This window comes from Grammomys surdaster, unplaced genomic scaffold (genome assembly GCF_004785775.1).
Source record: "Grammomys surdaster isolate TR1022 unplaced genomic scaffold, NIH_TR_1.0 339, whole genome shotgun sequence".
Classification (NCBI taxonomy): domain Eukaryota; kingdom Metazoa; phylum Chordata; class Mammalia; order Rodentia; family Muridae; genus Grammomys; species Grammomys surdaster.
Genome location: NW_021604758.1, coordinates 382,102 through 403,533, shown reverse-complemented (window position 1 = coordinate 403,533; position 21,432 = coordinate 382,102). Strand labels below are relative to the sequence as shown.

Below are 21,432 nucleotides of genomic sequence, written 5' to 3'. Positions count from 1 at the left end.
TAGTACAGGAAGAGGAAGGAAGGAAGATGTCAGAGAATGTCACTGAAGCAGGTGGCCTTGTGCGGATCATAGGCACCCAGGGCTTTTGGTCCAGGGAAACCCCTGTGGTTTGGGGAGGGAGACCGCATAGAGATTATCTGCTTTTCCCCTCTCCTCCTACCTGAACCTCAGGCCACCTGGGAGTTCTGACCATGTTGTAACCCTTGCCCACCAGAGACAAACCTCTCGGCCCTCCTCTTTGTGCCCCCCAATTCTCTGCCAGTCCTGTCTTTAGTTTTCTCTGCTTCCTCTCTTCTCCCTGCCTCGGGCACCCCGTTTCCAGAGTCTAAGCTACATCTTCCTCTGTGCCTCAAGCCCTCAGTGCTGCCCTTTGAGTCAAGAAGAGGAGGGAACCCTCTCTAAACTGTCCCTGCCCTCCTGGGCCTTTATCTCCAGTTCTGGTTCCGTGGGAATGCGCATGTCTGGTTGCGCATGCGTGTGCATTTACATAGAGGCCAGAGGACAATCATGGCGGCATTTCATGGTCTGTGTCTCTGTCTCTCTCTGACACAGGAGTCTTACTGTGTTCATGGGCATGGAGGTATGTGCTACTGTGCTCATGTGTGTGCGTGTATATGTGCGTGCACGCACATGTGCGGTTGATATCAGATGTCTTCCTTGATTGCTCTTCACATACTTTTACTGAGGCAGGATCTGTCATTGGACCTGGAGTTTGCGGAGGATTACAGATAAACCACCATGCTCCCTTGGTTGGCGACTGGAACGTCAGTCGTCCATGCATGCAGGGTAAGCTGCTTATCCAGAGCCATCTCCTTAGCCTGCCTCTCCCTGCGGCCTGCCTCTGTGAATCCCCATATCATTCGGGCAATGCTGTTCACTGAGCATTCCCGACCTGCCTGGAGCTCCCCTGTTCTCTCACACCCCCCCCCCCCCCGACCCTCACAGGTCCGAGTTCAGCAGGATCTTCCCTCATACAGATAAGGAAACAAGCCCGGCATGTAACAGAGCTTGGTATTCCCATACCTCCAAAGCCCTGGAGCCCTCTGGACTGTCTACCAGGTGTGTCCTTCTTTGGCCCTCAAGATCAGTTTGTCCACATATCCCTGGCACTCACCTCGAACAGGCCCTGCCGCTTGCTCAGGCTGCCTCCCTCCAGGCTCCAGAAGTAGATGTGGGATTTGCCACAGGTTATCAGCAGGCTGGGATCAGTGGGGTGGAAGGTAGCCACCAGCACGGCCTCATTAGAGCACTTTGAAGGGGGTCAGGACAGATTCTGAATGAGGATCTCAAAGCCACCAGGACTATCATACCATGCCCATCCCACAAGGGACCGCCCTAAACAGCCTGCTTGCAGGAGCAGGTAGGATACCAGCGGGCCCCTTTGGGAGTTCCTAGTCTGTGATATTCGCTGTGCTGAGCACTTTATTAAACTCATTTAATCCCCACTGTCCACTGGGAGATAAGGTCCATTAGTGCTTTCTATCACAGATGAGGTTCAGAGAAGAAAAACACTTGCCTAAGGCCACACAGCTATTCAACACCTATGTCTACGATCAAGTTCAGAAACATCTAATTCCAGGACGTCATTTCCTATCTTCTTATCCTTTCCTTAAGAGGGGCCCCTGATCTAGAATCAAGTTTCTTGCTCGTAGCCTGAGCATGTGATCTTGGGCAAACAACTTATCTCATGATCATCCCTCCCTCCCCATCCACCCCCTGATGACGCTTACTAAGCAGCCCTGGCTGTCCTGGAACCCACTATATAGATCAGACTACACCTAACTTTGTGCTGAGCCTGGTCCGTTCATATTATACCCAACCTCTTCACCTCTCATGAAGAGGGTCACAGAATGGAAGCCATTTTGCACAGTCACCCAGCAGATGATGCCAAAGCCCCCATTTAAGCTCAATTCTGGCTGCAGATTCCTAACCATACAGTGCAGCATGTCCCAGGAGGTCACCTGTAGGGCAGCAAGCCCACTCACCTTGCTATCCACCACTTTGCTCTCCTTGGCCCAGTCCCACACAGAGAGCACATGATCGTTGGACTCATCCACTGCACATAGCAGGTTGCCCCCATTCTGTGGAACACAGAGTGATGGGTTAGGATACGTTTCCTCACATCCCACTCTGACCTAGTCACCACACATGCCTATTCAAACTCAAGCATGATATATATGAAGCACATTTGCATCGGTCAATATTGATTGCCAATTTGACCAGAACCTGAATCATCTGGGAAGTGTGAGACTGTGGGCGGCACCATCCCCTAGGAAGAGGACTGTGGGTGGCACCATCCCCTAGGCAGGGAATCCAAACTGTGTAAAAGTAGGAAAAGTGAACTGAGAACTAGCATAAGCCCATACTTTATTTAATTCATTGCTCTTCGCTCCCGACTGTGGAAGTGATGCACTAGCTGCGTCAAGCTCCTTGGCTTTCCATTGTCTTTTAAGTTACTTTTTTCAGGTTATTATATCATAACATCAAGAAATGAAAGAAGGGCCGGGCGGTGGTGGTGCACGCCTTTAATCCCAGCACTTGGGAGGCAGAGGCAGGCGGATTTCTGAGTTCGAGAGTTTGAGGCTAGCCTGGTCTACACAGTGAGTTCCAGGATAGCCAGGGCTACACAGAGAAACCCTGTCTCGAAAAAAACAAAAAAAAAAAAAAAGAAGAAAGAAGGGGCTGGAGAGATGGCTCAGAGGTTAAGAGCACTGGATGCTCTTGCAGAGGTCGTGAGTTCAATTCCCAGCAACCACACGGTGGCTCATAGCCATCTGTGATGAAATGCGGTGCCCTCTTCTGATCTGCATACATACATGCAGTCAGAACATGATACGTAATAAATAAATCTTTAATAGAAAATATGATGGTACACACGCCTTTGATTCTAGTGCTTGGGAGGCAGAGGCAGGCAGATCTCTGTAAGTTTGGGCCCAAACCAGTCTCCACCTTGTCATTGGTTGAGAAGGGGCCTAATTTGATTGCCCATGATATGAGCCAGTGAGATAGCCCAGTAAGTGTGTTTGCTGCCAAACCTGATGGCTCACAACCATCTGTAATGGGATTTGGTGCCCTCTTCTGGCCTGCAGGCCAGACCCCAGGATTCGTACGGTAGAAAGAGAAAATTGACTTCTGTGACTTGTCTTCAGACCACACATACGGTGCACACGCGTATGCACAAACACAAAGTGAATAAACAAATGTTAAAATTTCTTAATTAGTTAACTGCCCAGGCTGGCCTTGAACTTAGTTTGTCTTCAGGCTCATCAGTATCCAGGAAACCTGGTGTATACTACCATGCTCCGCCTCTGAAAGTGTTTTACAATGACTCATCCCTAAGAAAACTGGCAGCCTGCACACTTGGGGAATTTTTTTTCCCTTTCCTAATTTTATTATTTTTATGTGTATGGGTGTTTTGCCCACAAATGTGTCTGTACATTATAGGTATGCAGTGTCCATGGACTTGAAAAGACAGCATTGGATCCCCTGGAACTGGAGTCATGGACATTTGTGAACCACCCCCTGGGTGCCGGGAATCAAACTGGAATCCCCTGAAAGGGCAGTGCTCTTAACTGCTGAGCCATCTCGCTAACCCACACAGGTGGGAATTCTTTGTTTTCTTTTTATTCTTTGGAGACAACATTTCTCTGTGTAGTCCTGGCTGTCCTGGAACTTACTGGATAGACTAGGCTGGCCTCAAACTCAGAGATCCATCTCCTCTGTCTCTTGAGTGCTGGGATTAAGGGTGTGTGCCACCAAGACCTAGCTCACAGTTGAGAATTCTTGTGGACACCACACTCTGCACTATCATACGGAATGAGGGATGCTGAAATAGGGTCCTCTGCGGATCCCTGACTTACCTGTAATTTGCTATATAGTACAAGCTGGCCTCAACCTGCAGTGAACCCCCTGCCTCTGCCTTCTGAGTAAGTGTTTTCTTTTCCATTTTTTTCCTCCCCATTTGGTGCTGGAGATGGAATTCAGGGCAGTGTGCAGGCTTGGCAAGCACTCTAACACTGGACCACGCCCCCATCTCTGGAATGGCTTTTTATGTACATGAAATCCAGCCATTATCAACATTGGCTGTGGGACTCGGGGAGGTAGGGCTGGCAAGACGGCTCAGTGGGTAACGCTTGCTGCCAATCTTGGAGACCTGAGTCCTGCGCCTAGGACCACCCACACGGCAGGAGAGAGGCAACAGCAAGCAGTTGTTCTTGACCTCCACGGGAGCGCTGGTGCACTCGTGTGCACATACACGCGCAAACACACCCACAGTAAATAAATGTCTGAAGACACTATAAAGCCGTTTGGGAGAAGGACAGCAGTGGGTACTGGAGGATGAACATGAGCAAAGGACAGTGACAGAGATAATAATGAAAATAGCAGGACCAATGGGCTGGAGAGATGGCGAAGTGGTTAAGAGCACTGACTGCTCTTCCAGAGGTTGTGAGTTCAATTCCCAGCAACCACATGGTGGCTGACAACCATCTGCAATTGGATTTGGTGCCCTCTTCTGGCCTGCAGGCATACACACGGGCAGAAAGCTGTATGCTGTATACATAATAAATATTAAATAAATAAATAAATAACAATAGCAGAACCAAGCTCATTATTCTGTATGCTAACTTTAAAAACTTAATTTAAAGAAGAAAAAGAGGGACAGTTCCATGGTCATGGTTCCCAGCACCCATGTTTTAGGTGGCTCAGCCTGTAACTCCTGCTTTCATGACATCGGATGCTATTCCTGGATACTACAGCAGGAAAAGTAATAATTATCACCCAGTGATAACACATAAAAATAAAGAGAGGACCGGGCATGGCGGCACACGCCTTAATCCCAGCACTCAGGAGGCAGAGGCAGATGAATCTCTGTGAGTTCGAGGCCAGCTTGGTCTACATAATAAATTTCATGACAACCAGGGACACAGTGAGAACCTGTCTCAAAAATAAACAAATTAGATAATAGATTGACAGAAAGTTGGCCTGATGTTGTTTGTTGTTATTTTGAGGCAGAGTTTTTCACTATATAGCTAGGGCTATCCTAAAACTGGATGCATAGATCAGGTTACCCCCCTCCCCGCCCCCAGCCATCCTTCTGCTAGCCAGGCAGTGGTAGTGCATGTCTTTAGTCCTAGCACTCGGGAGGCAGACGCAGGCAGATCTCTGAGGCCAGCCTGGTGTATATGATTTCTAGAGTTACACAGGAAAACCCTTCCTTGAAAGACAAGACAAAACAAAAATTAAAAATTTAAAAAACAATGGCAGTATTAAAGGTATATGCTAAGACACCCAACTGAGTGCTTTTGAAAGAAAGGCTCACACAGCCAAGGATAGCTTAAAACACCTGATTCTCCTGCCTTGGCCTCCCTACTGTGTGGAATGCAAGCACGTGGCCCCAGACAAGCTAGTGTTTCTTAAACTACCTTTGGGGAGTTTATTTTTACCCCTCAATCCACTGCAGACCAATACTTTCAAATAAAATTATCATAAAAATCCATCATGGGAGTGGAAAGGGAGGGCGTTTTTGTCAACACCAAATTGCTCCACAAATTCCAGAAAGATTATTTTAACTTCTGTTTTGATCAGGGATTGGATGGCAGGCATGCACAACGCACTCAGTGCTGGGGTTGAAATGCCTTGAGAGATAAGGAACCGTCCAGAATGCTCAGACAAAAATAATTCATTGGAGAAAGAAGGGTATGGCGGTCCCATCTGTGAGTTGCAACTCCAGGTGTCCTGTGCCCTGTGCCCTGTGCCCTGTGCTCTGTGCCCTGTGCTGGGCTCTGGGTCACAGGCCCCTGAGGCCCTGAGGCCTGAGATTTGAAGGGGTGTATGGCTTGTGACATCATAAAAAGGCACACCTCTGCCACCCCATAGGAAGATGCTTTCTGGAGGCATTGGGCCAAAGACTTACGGATTTGGAGAAGGCCACACAGCACACAGCTCTGTCAAACACCCCCAGGCCCAGGACGTGTAAAGTGGAAAGGGAAACTGAGTCCCACACACGCACATGAGGTGGCAGAGGCTGAAGAAAAGAGAGGCGCAGTTACTTTAGGGAGAGGGGGTCCCAGCCTCCATTAGTCCCTCTGTGCCCTGCCCACTGGCCATCTATACCTTGCCTTCCTTTGTGGTGCCTGCCACCTGTCCTGTGGCAATAGTGACCATATCCGGATGGACAGCCAGACTGAGGAGAGAGGGACAGAGGAACAGAATCAGCTGTGGGGAGGGAAGAACACACAGGGACTAGGGACTCTTCCTTAGCAGGTTAGAGGCAAAATGCACAGCTGTTCACTCAATAAACACACATTTTAAAAACATTTATTCATGAAGCAGAATGTGGTAGCACGCCCTTAATCTCAGCACTCAGGAGGCAGAGGCAGGTGGATCTCTGAGTTTGAGGCCAGTCTAGTCTATAGAGCAGGTTCCAGAACAGCCAGGGCTACACAGAAAAAAACATGTCTTGAAAAACAAGACAACAACAACAAAAACAACACAAGAAAAAACATATTTCGAAGCTGGGCCTGGTGGCACATGCCTTTTATCCCAGCACTCAGGGGGCAGAAGCAGGTGGATCAATGAGTTCAAGGCTAGCCTGGTCTACAGAGTGAGTTCCAGGACAGCCAGGGCTACACAGAGAAACCTTGTTTCCAAAAACAACAACAAAAAAAATTCTTTCATTTGCTTATTGAAACAATGTCTCATGTAGCCCAGGCCTCCCACTGGCTTTGCAGCTGAGAACGGCTTTGAACTTCTGACCGTCCCTTCTACCTCCTGAATGCCAGTGTGACAAGCATGAGCCATCACCCCTTGTTTATGGGCTACTGGGGATCGAACCCAACGCTTTGTGCTTGTCAGGCAAGTACTCTGCCATCCCAAACACATGCCCATGAGAAGTTCTTTGATAGCAATGACAGGCGGTTAGAGGAAAGCCTGGATGTCTAGCTCAAAATACCCACCTGGCTAGGGGATGTTCTAAAAACAGTGGCCATGGAAACAGATGAACTCCTAATCTGGAAATACCTGGTACTCTGGGGGAAGGCAGCACCATATGCAATACTGATAACTGTCAGGTACAGTAGTACATGTCTCTAATTCCTGCACTCCGGAGGCTGAGGCAGAAGAGGCATGAGTTCAAGGCCAAGAGTAGTTAAGTTCCAGAGCAGGTTTGATGTAAAGAGATCCTGTCACTATAGGAATAACAAAAATTAGGGTGCTAGAGAGATGGCTCAGTGGTTAAGAGCACTGGCTGCTCTTCTAGAGGACCCGGGTTCAATTCCCAGCACCCACACTGTGTGGCTCATAGCCTGCTGCAACTCCACTTAAAGGGAACGTGACACCTTTTTCTGGCCTGTGGGGACACTGCACACATGAAGTGCACATACAGACAAATGGTACACATGTGTGTGCACGTGCACAAACACACAGAAAACAAAAAAAAAGATAAACACTACAGGGGCTGGAGAGATGGCTCAGTAGGTTAAGAACACTGCCGGATTTTTCCAGAGGACCTGGGTTCAATTTCCAGCACCCACATGGTGGCTCTGTAACTCCAGTTTCAGGGGATCTGACACTGTAACACAGACACACATGCAGACAAAACATCAATGCACACAAAAGAAAAAAACCAGATACACCATGCTCAAATAATCAATGCTCATTTTCCCACTAGTTTCCGCCTGGGATCTGGTGGGCTCAGAGGTAGAGCAGAGGTTTGGCAACGGCCCCACACTCCATGGTGGCAGTCATGCAGAAAGAGGCCCGGGAGGCACAATCTGGATCACCGCCCAAGCCTGAGCTCTCCCATCCCCCGCACGACTGAGACTCACCATTTGATGTCATCATTGTGCCCCAGGTAGTGTCGTTGTCTCTGCTCCTCCACACTGTACAGTACAGCCACAGAGGCCACAAAGTACACCACCTCCCCGGTGGGCAGGAGGTAAAGGTTGGCCCTGCAGTCCCGGCCTCGATAGCCGTAGCTGGAGACGCCCAGGGCTGGTCAAGGAGCCTGTTCAAGTTCCTCTTGGCTGGATGGGAGTCCTAAGGCCACTGGACTATCTTCCTGTCTCTGTCCCTGTCCCTGCAGGGGTGGTTGAACCAAGGCGTATCTGTGCGTTTGTGTATGTGCGTGCCTGGACAAGTGCTTCACTTGTCCAGAGGTAACCACTGGGTGTACCCCACTGCTTCACAGTGTATTTTTTTCCACCTACATTTTGACACAATGTCTTTCACTGAACCCGGAGTTCACAGATTCAGCTAGACTGGCTGGCTACCAAGCCTCAGGGAATCTTCCTTTCTCTGCCCCACCCGGCGCTGGGAGTGCAGCCACAAGAAGCTTGACTCCTGTGAGTGTGTGTGTGTGTGTGTGTGTGTGTGTTCACATGCACACATGCAGCAGACGGGAATAAGGTCTTCTTGCACAGAAAGCACTTTGATAACTGATCTCTCTCTACAACTCTGGTTTTAGACCCTGTACAATGTAGCCCAGGCTGGCCTCCAACTGATAGCAATCCTGATACCTAGACATCCTCAGTGCTGCAATGACAGGCCAGAGTCATCAGGCTTTGCTAGATGGACTATGGATGTTTACAGATGTCATTAGGATCTCAGGATGACGTCACACTACATGATATGCACAGGCCCTAAACCTGGTGACGAGGTCTTTATAAAAGACAAAAGAGCTGGTTGTGGGGTGCACATCCATAATTCCAGCACTTGGAAGGCCAAGGCAGGAGACAGACTTACCTAGAAATAGACTATCTTACCTAGACTCCATGAATGAGGGGCTGGGGGCATGGCTCAATGGTAGAGCTCCTGCCTAGAATCCCCCAGAGAGGGGCTGGGGGCGTGGCTCAGTGGTAGAGCCTCTGCCTAGAATCCCCCAGTGAGGGGCTGGGGGCGTGGCTCAGTGGTAGAGCCTCTGCCTAGAATCCCCCAGTGAGGGGCTGGGGGCGTGGCTCAGTGGTAGAGCCCTGCCTAGAATCCCCCAGTGAGGGTTGGGGGCGTGGCTCAGTGGTAGAGCAGTTACCCAGCACATACAAGTCCTGTGCATATGTGCCTACATGCTTGCATGTATGTATTTAGGTATTCATGAATGTGTGTGTATGTGTATGAACATCATGTCTGAAATTGACTGCGGGTGTCTTCTTTCCTCAGTCGCTCTCCACCTTACTCAGGCAGGCTCTCTCACTGAACCTGGAGTCCCATCCCAGCTAGTCTGGCCAGCCAGCTTGCCCCTGGAATCCTGTCTCTGCCTCCTGATCACAGGCTGCCACCATGCCCACCCAGCATTTATGTGTGCTGAGGATTCAAACACCCCATGTTTACATAGCAAATGCTGTCGCTAACAAAGCATCTTCCAGCACCTTTACCCAGCAGGAAATCCATTTTTCAGAGGTGACAACCAACTGAGGCACAGGGAGGAGGAAGGTGAATTTTCCTTGGTCACAGCCAGAGGCAGAGCTGGGCTTAAAAGTGGAGGCTGCAGTTCATCCCCTGTGACAGGTTCCAGTTTCCCAAGTAGCTCCAACTCACTGGGGCCAGTCATTCTTTCTTAGTTTGGAATAGTGTCCCCTTAATCTTCCATTTCTGGATCCAGTACCTCTTTTTTAAAAAACTCTGTCATTCCCCAATGTAATACACCACCACTGAAAGTTTCTAATAGAAATATTGTGAGCTGGGTGGTGATCATGCACGCCTTTAATCCCAGCACTCGGGAGGCAGAGGCAGGCGGATCTTTGAGTTTGAGGCCAGCCTGGTCTACAGAGTGAGCTCCAGGACAGCCAGGGCTACACAGAGACCCTGTCATGAAAAAACACTATGTATGTCTGTGTATATACATGTATGTATTTATATGTGTGTATGCATATCCATGTAGTGTGTATGTATGTATGTATGTATGTATGTATATGATGTATATGTGTGTGTTACCCAGTGTGCCCCATTCTCCAATTCTTCATTCCTGAGCTTAGCCCTGTGAAGACCTTCTACAGATAAACAGATCATAGAGCTTACACTATCTGATTTATATCCAGGAGGGCCAAATATGGTAGTGCACAAAATCCTGTCCTGCAATCCCAGCCCTTGCAAGGTGCAGGCAGGAAGACCAAGTTCTCCAGATCATCCTTGAGGTAAACAGTCTGCCTCAAACATTCCCCTTCCTAGTAACTCACAGCAGGTCATACCAGCTACCCTGCTTCCCTCTGGACTCCCTGCACCCACCCCCACTTCTCCCACTGTGGCCTGAGAAACCTCAGTTATTGGCCCCCCCTTACCCCAACGCCCCCCTCTGCCGCACCAGGACTAACCCTCTTCCAAGAGGGCAGAGAGGGAGCAGAGTCAAAGGATACACCCAGTCTAGCTTTAGCCGGCTGGAGGGCAGCTCAGAACGAGTGTCCAGGCTATAGGTGGGCGCCAGCTCATCCGGGATCAGCATGGGCACAGGGCGTCCCCTCAGAAACATCTTCACGGATCCTTCCTCTGCCAAGACACCCTCGGAGGTCAGGTTCCCATCGGCCCCTAGGCTTGCTTGCACTCCTCTCGTTGTTATTATTACTAACGGTATTATTATTTTATTATTATTATTGAGACAGCTAGCCTGGAATTTGAGACTGGCTTGGAACTCAAGGTGACTCTTCTGTCTCAGACTTCCAAGTGCTGGGATTACAAGTGTGAGCCATAACAGCCAGCTAATTATATACAGACAGAATCTCTTTATGTAGCCCAGGCTAGCCTTCCTTCAACTTCTAAAATGCTTCAGCCTTCCAAATGCTGGGTTACTGGGTTAGACCAAACCTCCCTCCCTCCATCCTTTCTTCCCTCCCCTTTCCTTCTCTCTTCTTTGCTTCCCCCCCTCCGTCCCCCTCCATTTTCCTTTCTTAACAGGTGGATGAACTGAAGGCAGAGGGCCAAAGGCCCAGAAGCCGGGACCTCAAGTCTTCAGCAGGCTACAATCAGTGAAACCACGCCCACCCGCCACACTTACCCATGCTGAAGATAACTTCTTTGGTTTTCCTGTCAGGAAAAGATGCAAGGGGGAAAAAAGAGGGGGAGGGGAGAAGAAGAAAATACGCGTTTTAGCAGGCACATGAGATAGGACAGGGAGTCCTCCCGCTAGCCCTCCGTCCCCCCAACCCCCGGCTCTGCAGGTCTGGGACGGATAATCAGGCGAGAAAGGAGCAGAGCGCTACCTCTCTGCAGGCCCTGTGCTTTGCTCGTTAGATCTTGAAGAGCCTAAGACACAGGCCCAGAGAGGCAGAGATCGCCAAAGGGTCACACAGCACGATGCGGCAGGCACGCGATCCTGGAAGACCGGAGTCACTAGGGACCCTCCCTCCTAGGCAACAAAATGCTCCCCGGCGCTCCTTCCCTCCCTACCCCGCAACACCCCCAAACTTGAAGCAGCCAGGAAAACGTGAAAAGTTCAGAGGAAGGGGCGTGTCTCCACCTTCTCTTCCAGAGAGAGAAGGGCAGGAGGAGGGAGGAATGGTGCTGCGAGAGGGTCTCACCCAGTTCCAAAACTACTCATGGCGGCTGCTGGCGGAGCTTCGGGTCCGGGGTGGAGCCCGCACCGGCCCCGCCGCTTCCGGCCCTGGGAGGCGCCCGCGCCACCGCCCCTGCCCCGCCCCCCGCGGCTGACCCCTGCAGGCGTCAGGTGTCACCGGGTCCCATTGCCCGGACCACAGAATCCAGACACAAGACTCTTTGTAGAGGGTGAGGGCGGGGGTGATGGTTGACAGCACAGACTCAGAGGCGCTTGCCTGAGATCAGATCTGCCCTTTTGCCAACTTCTACCTCGGTTTCCTCATTTCAAAAACGGAATAGAATAGCTACATTTCCTAGCGTGATTGCGAGGTTGATAGCGGTTAACGCAGGCAAGCATCTGACCAAGAACGTGATTGCTGTTCTTTCAGGAGACCTAGGGTTTGTCTTTAGACTTACCATAGCCTACTGTTAAGTCCTGGCCCCTTCTACCTCAGTGTGGTCCCACCCTTACACATTGACTCCAGCCTCTTGACCACGTCCACCACTGGGCACACCCATGCCCTCTTTCTAACTTAGTCTTGGGTTGGCTTTGTCTTCTTGTCTGTGTTTGTGTCTCTGCTTTTAAGACAAGGACTCAAGTAGCACAGACTGGCCTCAAACTGTAAACAATCGAGGATGACCTTCAACCTAAGATTCTCTTCCCTCCACTTACCAAGTCGTGGGATCAGAGTTGTGAACCCCCATGCACTGTATGAATGTATGTACGTATGTATATGTATATATGTGTATGTATGTATGCATGCATGTATATGTATGTATGTATGTGTGTGTGTGTGTGTGCATGCATTTATAAATCTGAGACATGGTTTCACTGTAATCTAGGCTGGATTGAAACTCAAAGTGTAATCATGTCACCTAGTCTGACTTCAAACTCATGGCAATCTTCTTGCCTCAGCCGCTGCTGTTACAGGCTTGAGCCATGGCCAGTCCCGGCTTCCCTTTTAATAACCAGTGGGTCATCCACCTCTTTTCTTGGGTCTTATTAAGCAATGTGACTCTATTCAGTTTCACAAGACAGGGTCCCAGTGTTTTCCAAGCTATCCTGTAAGGTCTGCCACACCCACTTAAGCCACGCCTAATCTTAAGCCACACTCACTCTACCAAGCAACTTCTTTTGGAGTAGGGTTCCTGAAACTGACAGGTCCCCGCCCTAGGTTCTGGTTCTACCAAGTTAACTCCAGTTATACCCCCAAATTCCGACCACATTCCTACCTCTGATTCTTACACTCTCTACAGAAACTCTGAGTGTTGCGTTCTGACCCCACCCAGAGAATCAAAGGGAACTTCCTTTTACCTTAATAGTCACCCATGAGCCTGGGTCCTCCCTAGCTCCCTCTGCTGACCCACAGACCATCCAGACTTTCTTAGAATTCAGTTCCATTCCCAGTATTGGCGCCACCGCTCCAGGCTTTCCATTTTGACCAGGCTACCCCAGAAGTACTGCGCCCATACCTTGTGAACCATTCTAGGTTATAACCTCGTGGCCAGGGGCTTTAATTCCCCATACATCCCCTTGCCTGTCTGGGGTTGGGCCCCACCCGCGAACTCACCCTTCTTTTTTGGCGCTACAATTACTGCTGGAAGATGTGGTACGGCTACGGGGGTCCTCGCGACGCACAGAGGCCAGGCGCTCAGGTGACAAGTAGCGACGGCTGCTGCAGAAAGACCAGAGTAATGAAGGCTATATACCGCAACGGTATAGCGGTGTTCTCCAGCAAGGTCTGAGAGGAGGCTGGGGTCCTGCTTTTCTTGCCTTACCTGCGCCCGGAGCTCGCCTCTTTCTTGGGGGAAGATGGGGAGGTGGCATAGCCGCCCATGCGTCGCGGGGGTCCGGAGCCATTGAGGGGCGTCCTGGTGGGAAGGCCTTTCAGGAGCTGACACACTGGAGCAATGGGGTTAGAGCACGGAAGATATAAGCATGAAGTCGTGCCTCTGTGCCTCCTCATCACACCCTCCACCCCGACCAGAATACCCGAGGCGGTGGTGCCCAGACGCGGGGGCGCCCGGCCCTTAGGGGTGGTCCTCGCGCGCAGCGCCGCGCCTTGTTCTTCGCATGCCCGCAGGCGACGCAGCGCGTCCGCCAGCGCCGCCTTTAGGACCGCCAGCTCATCTTCTTGCAGCTGCAGCCGCTGCTCCAGCGCCGACACGCGGTCGTCCACCTCCATGCCGCTGGTGCCGGACAGATTATCATCTAGAAAGGCGAGGAGATGCAGGCTGCAGGGGACCACCCGGGGAAGGGGGGACGGGGAAGGGCAGAGGAGCAGGGGCGGGGCGGGTGGGGGGCGCTCCAAAGATCAGGAGCGTCCCTCCGGCTTTTTGAGGTCTGTCTGGGGACCAGCCACGCTCCCTGCCTTCCCTGCAACCTGTGACCGATGAGGATGCGTGGAGATGGGCCGAAGAGGGTTCCAGCAAAGAGGAAGGAAATCCCCACCTCCTCTCTCTGCTACAGTGTCCTGGCCATGCGACCTTGGGGGAAGTCCCTTTTTCTCATGCAGATTCCACCAATCCCAGGGCCTCACTTTGGTTTTGAGATTCTGTGACTAAGATGCTAAATATCTTTTAAGTCATATCAGCATTTTAAAGACGACATCAAGCTACTCCCAGTGACAACGTTCTAGAACGCGCCCCCAACGTCCTCTGATGAACGTCGATAGTCTGTCACGGGCACCAAGATTCTCTCGCTGTATCCAAGACTTTTCAAGCTGAAAAGGTCCAGTCCTGTTCGTCCCTTCCCCTCGCTCTCCTCTTCAACGGGTTCGCCCCTCCAAGAAGCCGTAAGAACGGAGCTTCTATGACCCCTGGCGGTCGACATGGGGACTGCAGGACAGAGATGACACCCGATCTTTTTTTTCCCAGCAGGGAGTTTCTGACCTCTGGTCCCACTTTATATTGTCTTTGTACCCCACCCCAGATTTAGCTTTTTTCCTTCTTTTCAATCGATTGATTCGGTTTTAAATGACTCCCTCATCATTCCCCTTCCCGTCCTTCCTCCCACGGGAGGTGGGGGATTCTAAGTGGCCCTCCTCCGCCTCCCTTCCATACCACTCCTACCCAGACTCATTGCTGAGACAATCTAGGAGACCCTGGCTTCCAGCCCGTTTCAAGTAAAGATGGTAGCAGGAACAGCAAGCGGGCTCGGAGATCTCACTTGCCATCCCGAGTCCTGTGTCCGTCACTAAGCCAGCCCCGCCTGCCCGCTGAACTCCCGCACTGCAGCCTCCTGTTCCTCCCCCTCCCTCTCCCTCCATGGTCCAATCGCCTGCCTAGTCCTGCCACCCTGTCCTCTACCCCCACCCACCCAGTGCCCCGCAGGTTCGGTGTCTGGACCTGCAGAGGGAGGGGGAGGGGGAAGGGGGGATGCTCTCGAGATCCGGGGGAGAAGGTTGCAGAGACTTGAGACCCCTATCAGGAAGTCCTAGGGTCCTGTGAAGAAGACCGTGGGAGGGAGTTTAGAGATAAGCCAAGGGCTACACAGGCAATAGGGGATAGGGGAGCCAGCAGTCCACCTTATCTCGAGCCCTTTTCTGCCTCCTGTAAATAATGTTACAGTTGAAAATACAAGAACTAGGCCCCGCACTTAACATGCCTCCCACATCGTGATATAAGCTTAATAAATAAATAAATAAATAAATAAATAAATAAATAAATAAATAAAAGATGAACCATTAAATATGGTAGTTTCCACCCCCACCCTCCACTCTGACGGCTGTAGTGGTCACCCAGGACATAGCTTTTCATTTAGGACCAGAACCTATACCTGCCCTAGCCAGAGAGACCCTGTCATCCTTAACCTTTAAAAGGTAGAGGGGGATTAAAAGAACATTCTAGCTCCTTTGCCAACTCTAGGGGTCCCTAGCAAAGTGTGTGTGTGTGTGTGTGTGCCCAAGGGAGTGACCTCCAAACTCCGAGATGATCCTCTGGCGGCCCCCTGACTGACACGGGGGCCCACTGACCCTGGAGGGCAGCTTTCATCGGTGGCCTTGCTTGGTCTGATGCTCCCACCCCATGACTCAAGCTCTTGGCTTCCTCGGGCCGTTTCCCTGGCCTAGAGGCCAGAGCCCACTTTCTGCATCTCTTACCTCTCCACTCCTCCAGCCCAGCTCCCCTAACACCAAAATGGCCCTTCCAGTGCCATACGCATTTGTCTAGGGAAAAAGAGGATTCTTCCTGAGTGGGAGAGGCAGGGCTGAAGATGGGGAAGTCTGTGGACAGAAAGTCTTCTGCTGTTTTACTGGTCCCAAGCCTAGCCCTCAATTCAGCATTTCCCCCCTGCTATGCCCAAACACAGAGAAGGGTCACAGGGAGGGGGCTGAGGGGGCAGAAAGAGTTCCACTTCCAGCTGACTCCCTACCCCAACCCCAGGCCTGCCCTCCCCCGTCACAGGTTCCTTCACCATCTTTCCCCTTCCCTCTGTCTAGCCACCTTCGGAGCAGGTGTCTGTTGGAGTAAAGGGGAACAAGACCATGACTTTGAGGATAAAGGACCTTGTTCTAGGGTCAGAATCTTGTTGATAGGGAGAAAGGAGGAATCTCTCACGAGGGAGGAGATGAGGACTTGGAAGAAAAGGGTTGGGGCAGGAGGAGGTAGGTCCACCCTGGGCGGGGCCAGGGTCTGAACTGAGAAGGGGGCTCTCACCGTTGCAGTATTGCAGCAGAGAGGACGTGTCGTAGAGGCCACAGAAGGCCGGGCCGCGCTCCGCCATTGCCCCACCACAGCCACCGCCGGCCCCCGCAGCCCCAGCTCGGGCCCGGTCCCCCCCCCAGGCCCTGCCTCCCGTTGCCATAGCAACGCCCTTCGTTCCAGCATCCCCAGCTCGGCCCACCCAGCATCAGGCGGCCGGCTCTGAGCCTGGCACAGGGGTCATCCCCTAGGATGCTCAGAAAGGGTGTCGAGAGACTGCTGTCAGTCCCCCCAACCCCCGCAACAGTCTTCAGGTCAGGATTGGCTGCGTCGGGGTCCCCCTAGGTACTGTCTGGTCCCTCCCACAAACCTGAGTGTATTCTCTCTACACCCCCTCCTTTTCCGTTAGGAACCAATGAGAGTCTGTCGCGCAGGCTCCTCCGCCAATAGGGATGCGGACGGGTTTGAAGGGGCAGGGTCCTTCCTGCTTTTCATCCTGAAGCGTCGCCCCTCAGCTCTGGAAGGAGGATGGGTTGAAAGAAGACACTCCTATTCCAGAAAGCCTCCTCTAAATCTTTTATCTGATTTCCCATAAGTCCCCTCGCACGACCAGAACTTGACATTGAAACCTTAAATATGCCAGGTTATTCTATAACCTGAGTCTGTATCCTAGCAGGGTCCTCGCTCCTTGTTTATTAGAGATAGACACGCCCCCAGGGCTCTTAGCTCCACCCACTAAATCTAGAAACAACAAAAGTTCTATTCCCGCCCCTGGAGCAAATAGCCACACCCCCTGAACATCCAAAGACTGGAACCCTGGACCAGACTCTCTAGTAGGGTTAGCCCCGCCCTCAGAATTTAGAGCCCTCCCTCAAGACCATTAGCCCCGCCCAAACCTTCCAATCCACTTCATCCACAGAAGCCCTTAGATCCGCCCCTACAGTCCTAGTCTCCCAGGAAGGCGTTATCCAGTCCGTATTTTGACAGAGACCCAGTTGTGAAACCCGGGACCAGCTGGTGGTGTCAGTCAGAGCAGGCTCCGAAACTGGGGAACTAGGAGGGAAGGAGGGGGTACAGAAACTGACAATGGATTTAAAGATGGGATCGCCTTTCCCAAGTCATGACCCAGACCACGGGGTTCATTTTGCTTTGTTTTGTTGTCCTGTATTTTTTTAGGGAAGACATTACTCTATAGTCCAGCCCACCCCACACCCCTCCCCACGCCCGTTCCCTCATACCTGGTTTTTGTTGTTTTTTCAGTCAGGGTTTTATATAGCCTAGGCCAGTTTTGAATTTCTTATCTTCATTCTCTTGTCTCCAATTCCCAGATTCTGGGTTACAGGCCAGTACCTCCACTTCTACCTAGGTTTTTCTGTTTGTTTGTTTGTTTGTTTGTTCATTTTTAAAGATGGGGCCTCACTATATAACCTTGGCTGTCCTGGAACTTGATATATAGTCCAGAGTAGTCTCCAACTCAATAGAGCCTCCCGCCTCTGCCTCAGGACTGCTGGGAGTGTGGCCACGGCCAGACCTCTGGCTATGGTTTTTGATGTATTTCTCTCTGTTGTCCAGTCTAGCAAAAACCTCACTAAGTAGCCCAAGCAGCCTCACCTGTAATCCTTCTGCCTCAGCCTTCCAAGTGCTGGGATTACAGGAAAACATTTAGGTTCACTTCCAGGCTACGTTTTGTTTTGATGCAGGTCTCATGTTAGCTGAGGCTGGCCTCCAACTCATTATATAGCTGAGAGAACAGCCTCTGATGAGTTTCTGATATTCCTGTCTCCAAACTCTCTGGTACTGGGATTATAGGCATATACCACAAGGCCCAATTTCAGAAAATATCTTTGTTCTTGGTTTGTTTTTGTTTTAAGATTTATTTATTTTGTCGGGCAGTGGTGGCGCACGCCTTTAATCCCAGCACTTGGGAGGCAGAGGCAAGCGGATTTCTGAGTTTGAGAGTTCGAGGCTAGCCTGGTCTTCAGAGTGAGTTCCAGGACAGCCAGGGCTACACAGAGAAACCCTGTCTCAAAAAAAACAAACAAACAAAAAGATTTATTTATTTTATATGAGTACATCATAGCTGTCTTCAGACACACCAGAAGAGTGTGTTGGATCCCATTACAGATGGTTGTTAGTGTTGGGACTCGAATTCAAGGCCTCTAGAAGAGCAGTCAGTGCTCTTAACCGCTGAGCCATCTCTCCAGCCATCCCCCTTTGTTCTTGATTTGTATATTTATCTGTGTGTGCATGCATATACAAGCACATGCGTTCTTAGCATGGTGTGGTTGTCGGAGGACAAATTGTAGGAGGCAGCCCATTCCTTCCACCATGTGGGCTCCAGGGATTGAACTCAGGTCATCAGGCTTGGCAGCAGGCTCCTTTACTAGCAGAGCCCAGATCATGTTTTATGGGTGGGAGGAGCGAGGCTGGCAGCAGAAGATTTACCTCTGGACACACAGGAAGCTTTTGGAACCAGATTCATTCATGTTTGGGTGCTGTGTCCACTACGTTTTGATTGTGTGAGTCCGAGCCACAGTTTCCGCATCTGGGAAGGGCGATTCACAGTGATGCCAGGTTCCATTCCTCACAGAACATGCTTCCTGAGAGTTAAGTCTGATGAACTGGGCTACATAAAGAGATGAGACAGAGGCAGGTGGATCTCTGAGTTCAAGGCCAGTCTGGTCTACAGAGCAAGTTCCATGACAGCCAGGGCTACACAGAGAAACCTTGTTAAAGAAGGAAGAGGAGGAGGAGGAGGAAGAAGAAAGGAGGAAGAGGGTCTGCTTTGCATGTTTGATGCTCTGGGTTTGATTCCCAGGAACACACACACACACGTACACACATATATCGTACACACACATATACACACCATGCATATATGGATACGCATACACATACATGCACACAAACATGTACCAACACATATGTGTACACACACACATGTGCAGATACATACGCATGCACACACGTGCATGCTCACACATATATGCACAACACACACACATGCATACAGATGCCTACACACAATCCACATACACAAACATACACACATAGGGTTCTTAGTACTATTTTGAGGGTCTATGGTACGTGGAAGAATGATACCCTGGATTAAAATAGTATGTAAAGGCAAAGAGAATTTTATTCTACAGAGGTCCAGCATACTGGGGTCTTCCATTATTAGAGGAGAGAGACAACCACGTGTGCTCGCAGACCTGATTTGCAGTACATTAGGGAATTCTGGGGTAGGTGACCTCTAAGTTAATCTTTTGGGTCCATCTCTACAGACATTCCGTTTCCAGGGTGTGGGGACTGGAAACTCTCTGGGAAGGTCTGGGAACTGTTATTGAGGAAGTCTCTGGAAACTGCTGCCGACCCATTGTCCTTGCTTCAGGCCAGGTGGTGAAGCAGCTTCTGAGGCCTGGACTTGCCTGGAATCGCCAAGTTCTTAGAAACAGAAATTTAGGCCTCGTCTCCTTCTCCTTACTTGCCAATTTGAAGTTGGTCATGGAATCAGCCCAGCCTTCTCACTATACGCCAAGCTCCCATCCTAGGTTTTGGAGTCTCCATGGGGTTGAAGTTAGTCTCACTTGCATCGATTTCCATGGAGGTTGTAAACCACTACACACCAAGTAACAGCTCGCTTGTGCCTGGCATGTGGCTTCTACATACCAGACGCTCACTGATCATGATGGTCACCAGTTTACACCTTGAAGAAGCAGCATGGAGCCAGTAAGACACTTTCCTGGTAAGTGCTAGGAAGGTAACTAGGATCCGAGGGCGAGGCTCGCTTAGAGCCCATGGCACCAAGACATTCTCTCCAAGACTGTTGTGAGCTACAAAGGACAAAAAAGGAAGCATCTAGGGCTGGAGAGGTGGTTCCCAGTGGTTAAGAACACTGCCTGCTCTTCCAGAGGTCCTGAGTTCAATTCCCAGCAACCACATAATGGACACGACCCTTTACAAAGGGATCTGATGCCCTCTTCTGGCATGTAAGTGTACATGCAGACAGAGCTCTCCTACACTAAAATTTTTTAATTAATTAAAAAATTAAAAAAAGAAGAAGTGTTTATGCCCAGAGCTGAGTGATTTCTGGGCAGGAAAAATAAAATAATAAAAAATAAAAACCAAAGGTCCTGAGGTAGGGTTTCGCTTAGTCTTCAGCAACCAGAAGACTAGTATGGATGGAGCCGGGGAGGGAGAGAAAAGACACACCAGGACCTACAGAAATGGTTCAGTGGTTCAAGAGCACTTGCTGCTCTTCCAGAGGACCTGAGTTTAGCTCCCGGGACCCATACTAGGTTCCTAACTCCATAAAGATCCCAAACCTTTGGATTTTGGGGGACATGCACTCACATTGCACACACATGATTACTCTTAAAAATAAGCCAGGCAGCCGGGCGGTGGTGGCGCACGCCTTTAATCCCAGCACTCGGGAGGCAGAGGCAGGCGGATTTCTGAGTTCGAGGCCAGCCTGGTCTACAGAGTGAGTTCCAGGACAGCCCGGGCTATACAGAGAAACCCTGTCTCGAAAAACCAAAAAAAAAAAAAAAAAAAAAAAAAATAAGCCAGGCAGTGGCGGCCCACGCCTTTTATCCCAGCACTTTGGAGACAGAGGCAGGCAGATCTCGGACCTCGAGGCCAGCCTGGTCTACAGAGTGAGTTCCAGGACAGCCATACACAGAGAAACTTTGTCTCGAAAAGCCAATAACTAAATAACTAACTAACCAGCTAAATATACATTTAATAAAAAGCTTTAAAAACAATAACAGCAAAACAGAATGGAATGTGGCTGTCCTGTGCTAAGGAATATCGTCCTCTTGGAAGGATGCCCCAGAGCACTGTGGGAGCCCAGGAGGGTTCCAATCATGGGCTCCATGTTGTGGAGGATGCAAGCAAATCCAGGGTATAGAGACTGAATGAGGCACAGAATTGAGGCAGGTGGGTTATGGCAGAGAGGGGGAGATGACATACAAAGATGTCATACTCAGTCCTTGACCCGAAACGGCTCCTAACCCCAGAGCAGGGACCAGACTCAAATAGAGCCCACCCCACATAAGCCGCAAGCTATGTGACTTTGGCTTTTCTTAGGGCAAATGGCTTGAGATGGACGCCGACTTCCCAGAAGAGGAGAGCGGTGTGGATGAGCCTTCGGGTGTGAAGTGTTCTGTGTACTGGCTCTGGGTACAGCTGATGGAGTTCCTTCTCTTCTGAGTGCTTTCGCAGGAAGATGTCAGGGACCTTGAAGACGGGCATGGGAGGGGTCGCTGAGCG

At 50.6% G+C, this 21,432-nt stretch overlaps 1 protein-coding gene across 6 annotated transcripts in view; it reads right to left on the bottom strand.

The window, feature by feature from the left end:
* Eml2 (EMAP like 2) overlaps positions 1-16,537 on the bottom strand; it is a 30,203-nt gene extending 13,666 nt beyond the window's left edge. The window contains exons 1-11 of one of the 6 annotated variants that reach the window (XR_003712824.1): positions 16,177-16,537; positions 13,514-13,732; positions 13,300-13,423; positions 13,092-13,196; positions 10,982-11,010; positions 10,347-10,476; positions 7,827-7,976; positions 6,115-6,184; positions 5,915-6,025; positions 1,986-2,081; positions 1,115-1,249 (exon numbers count right to left, since the gene is read on the bottom strand). Coding sequence is in view for 5 of the 6 variants with exons in the window: in XM_028778629.1 (XP_028634462.1) it covers positions 1,115-1,249; positions 1,986-2,081; positions 5,915-6,025; positions 6,115-6,184; positions 7,827-7,976; positions 10,347-10,476; positions 10,982-11,010; positions 13,092-13,196; positions 13,300-13,423; positions 13,514-13,732; positions 16,177-16,324 (1,317 nt within the window). In the remaining variant the exon portion in view is untranslated. The other 5 variants (XM_028778629.1, XM_028778630.1, XM_028778631.1 and 2 more) reach the window with 5 other exon arrangements.
* Between the last annotated feature and the right edge of the window lie 4,895 nt (positions 16,538-21,432).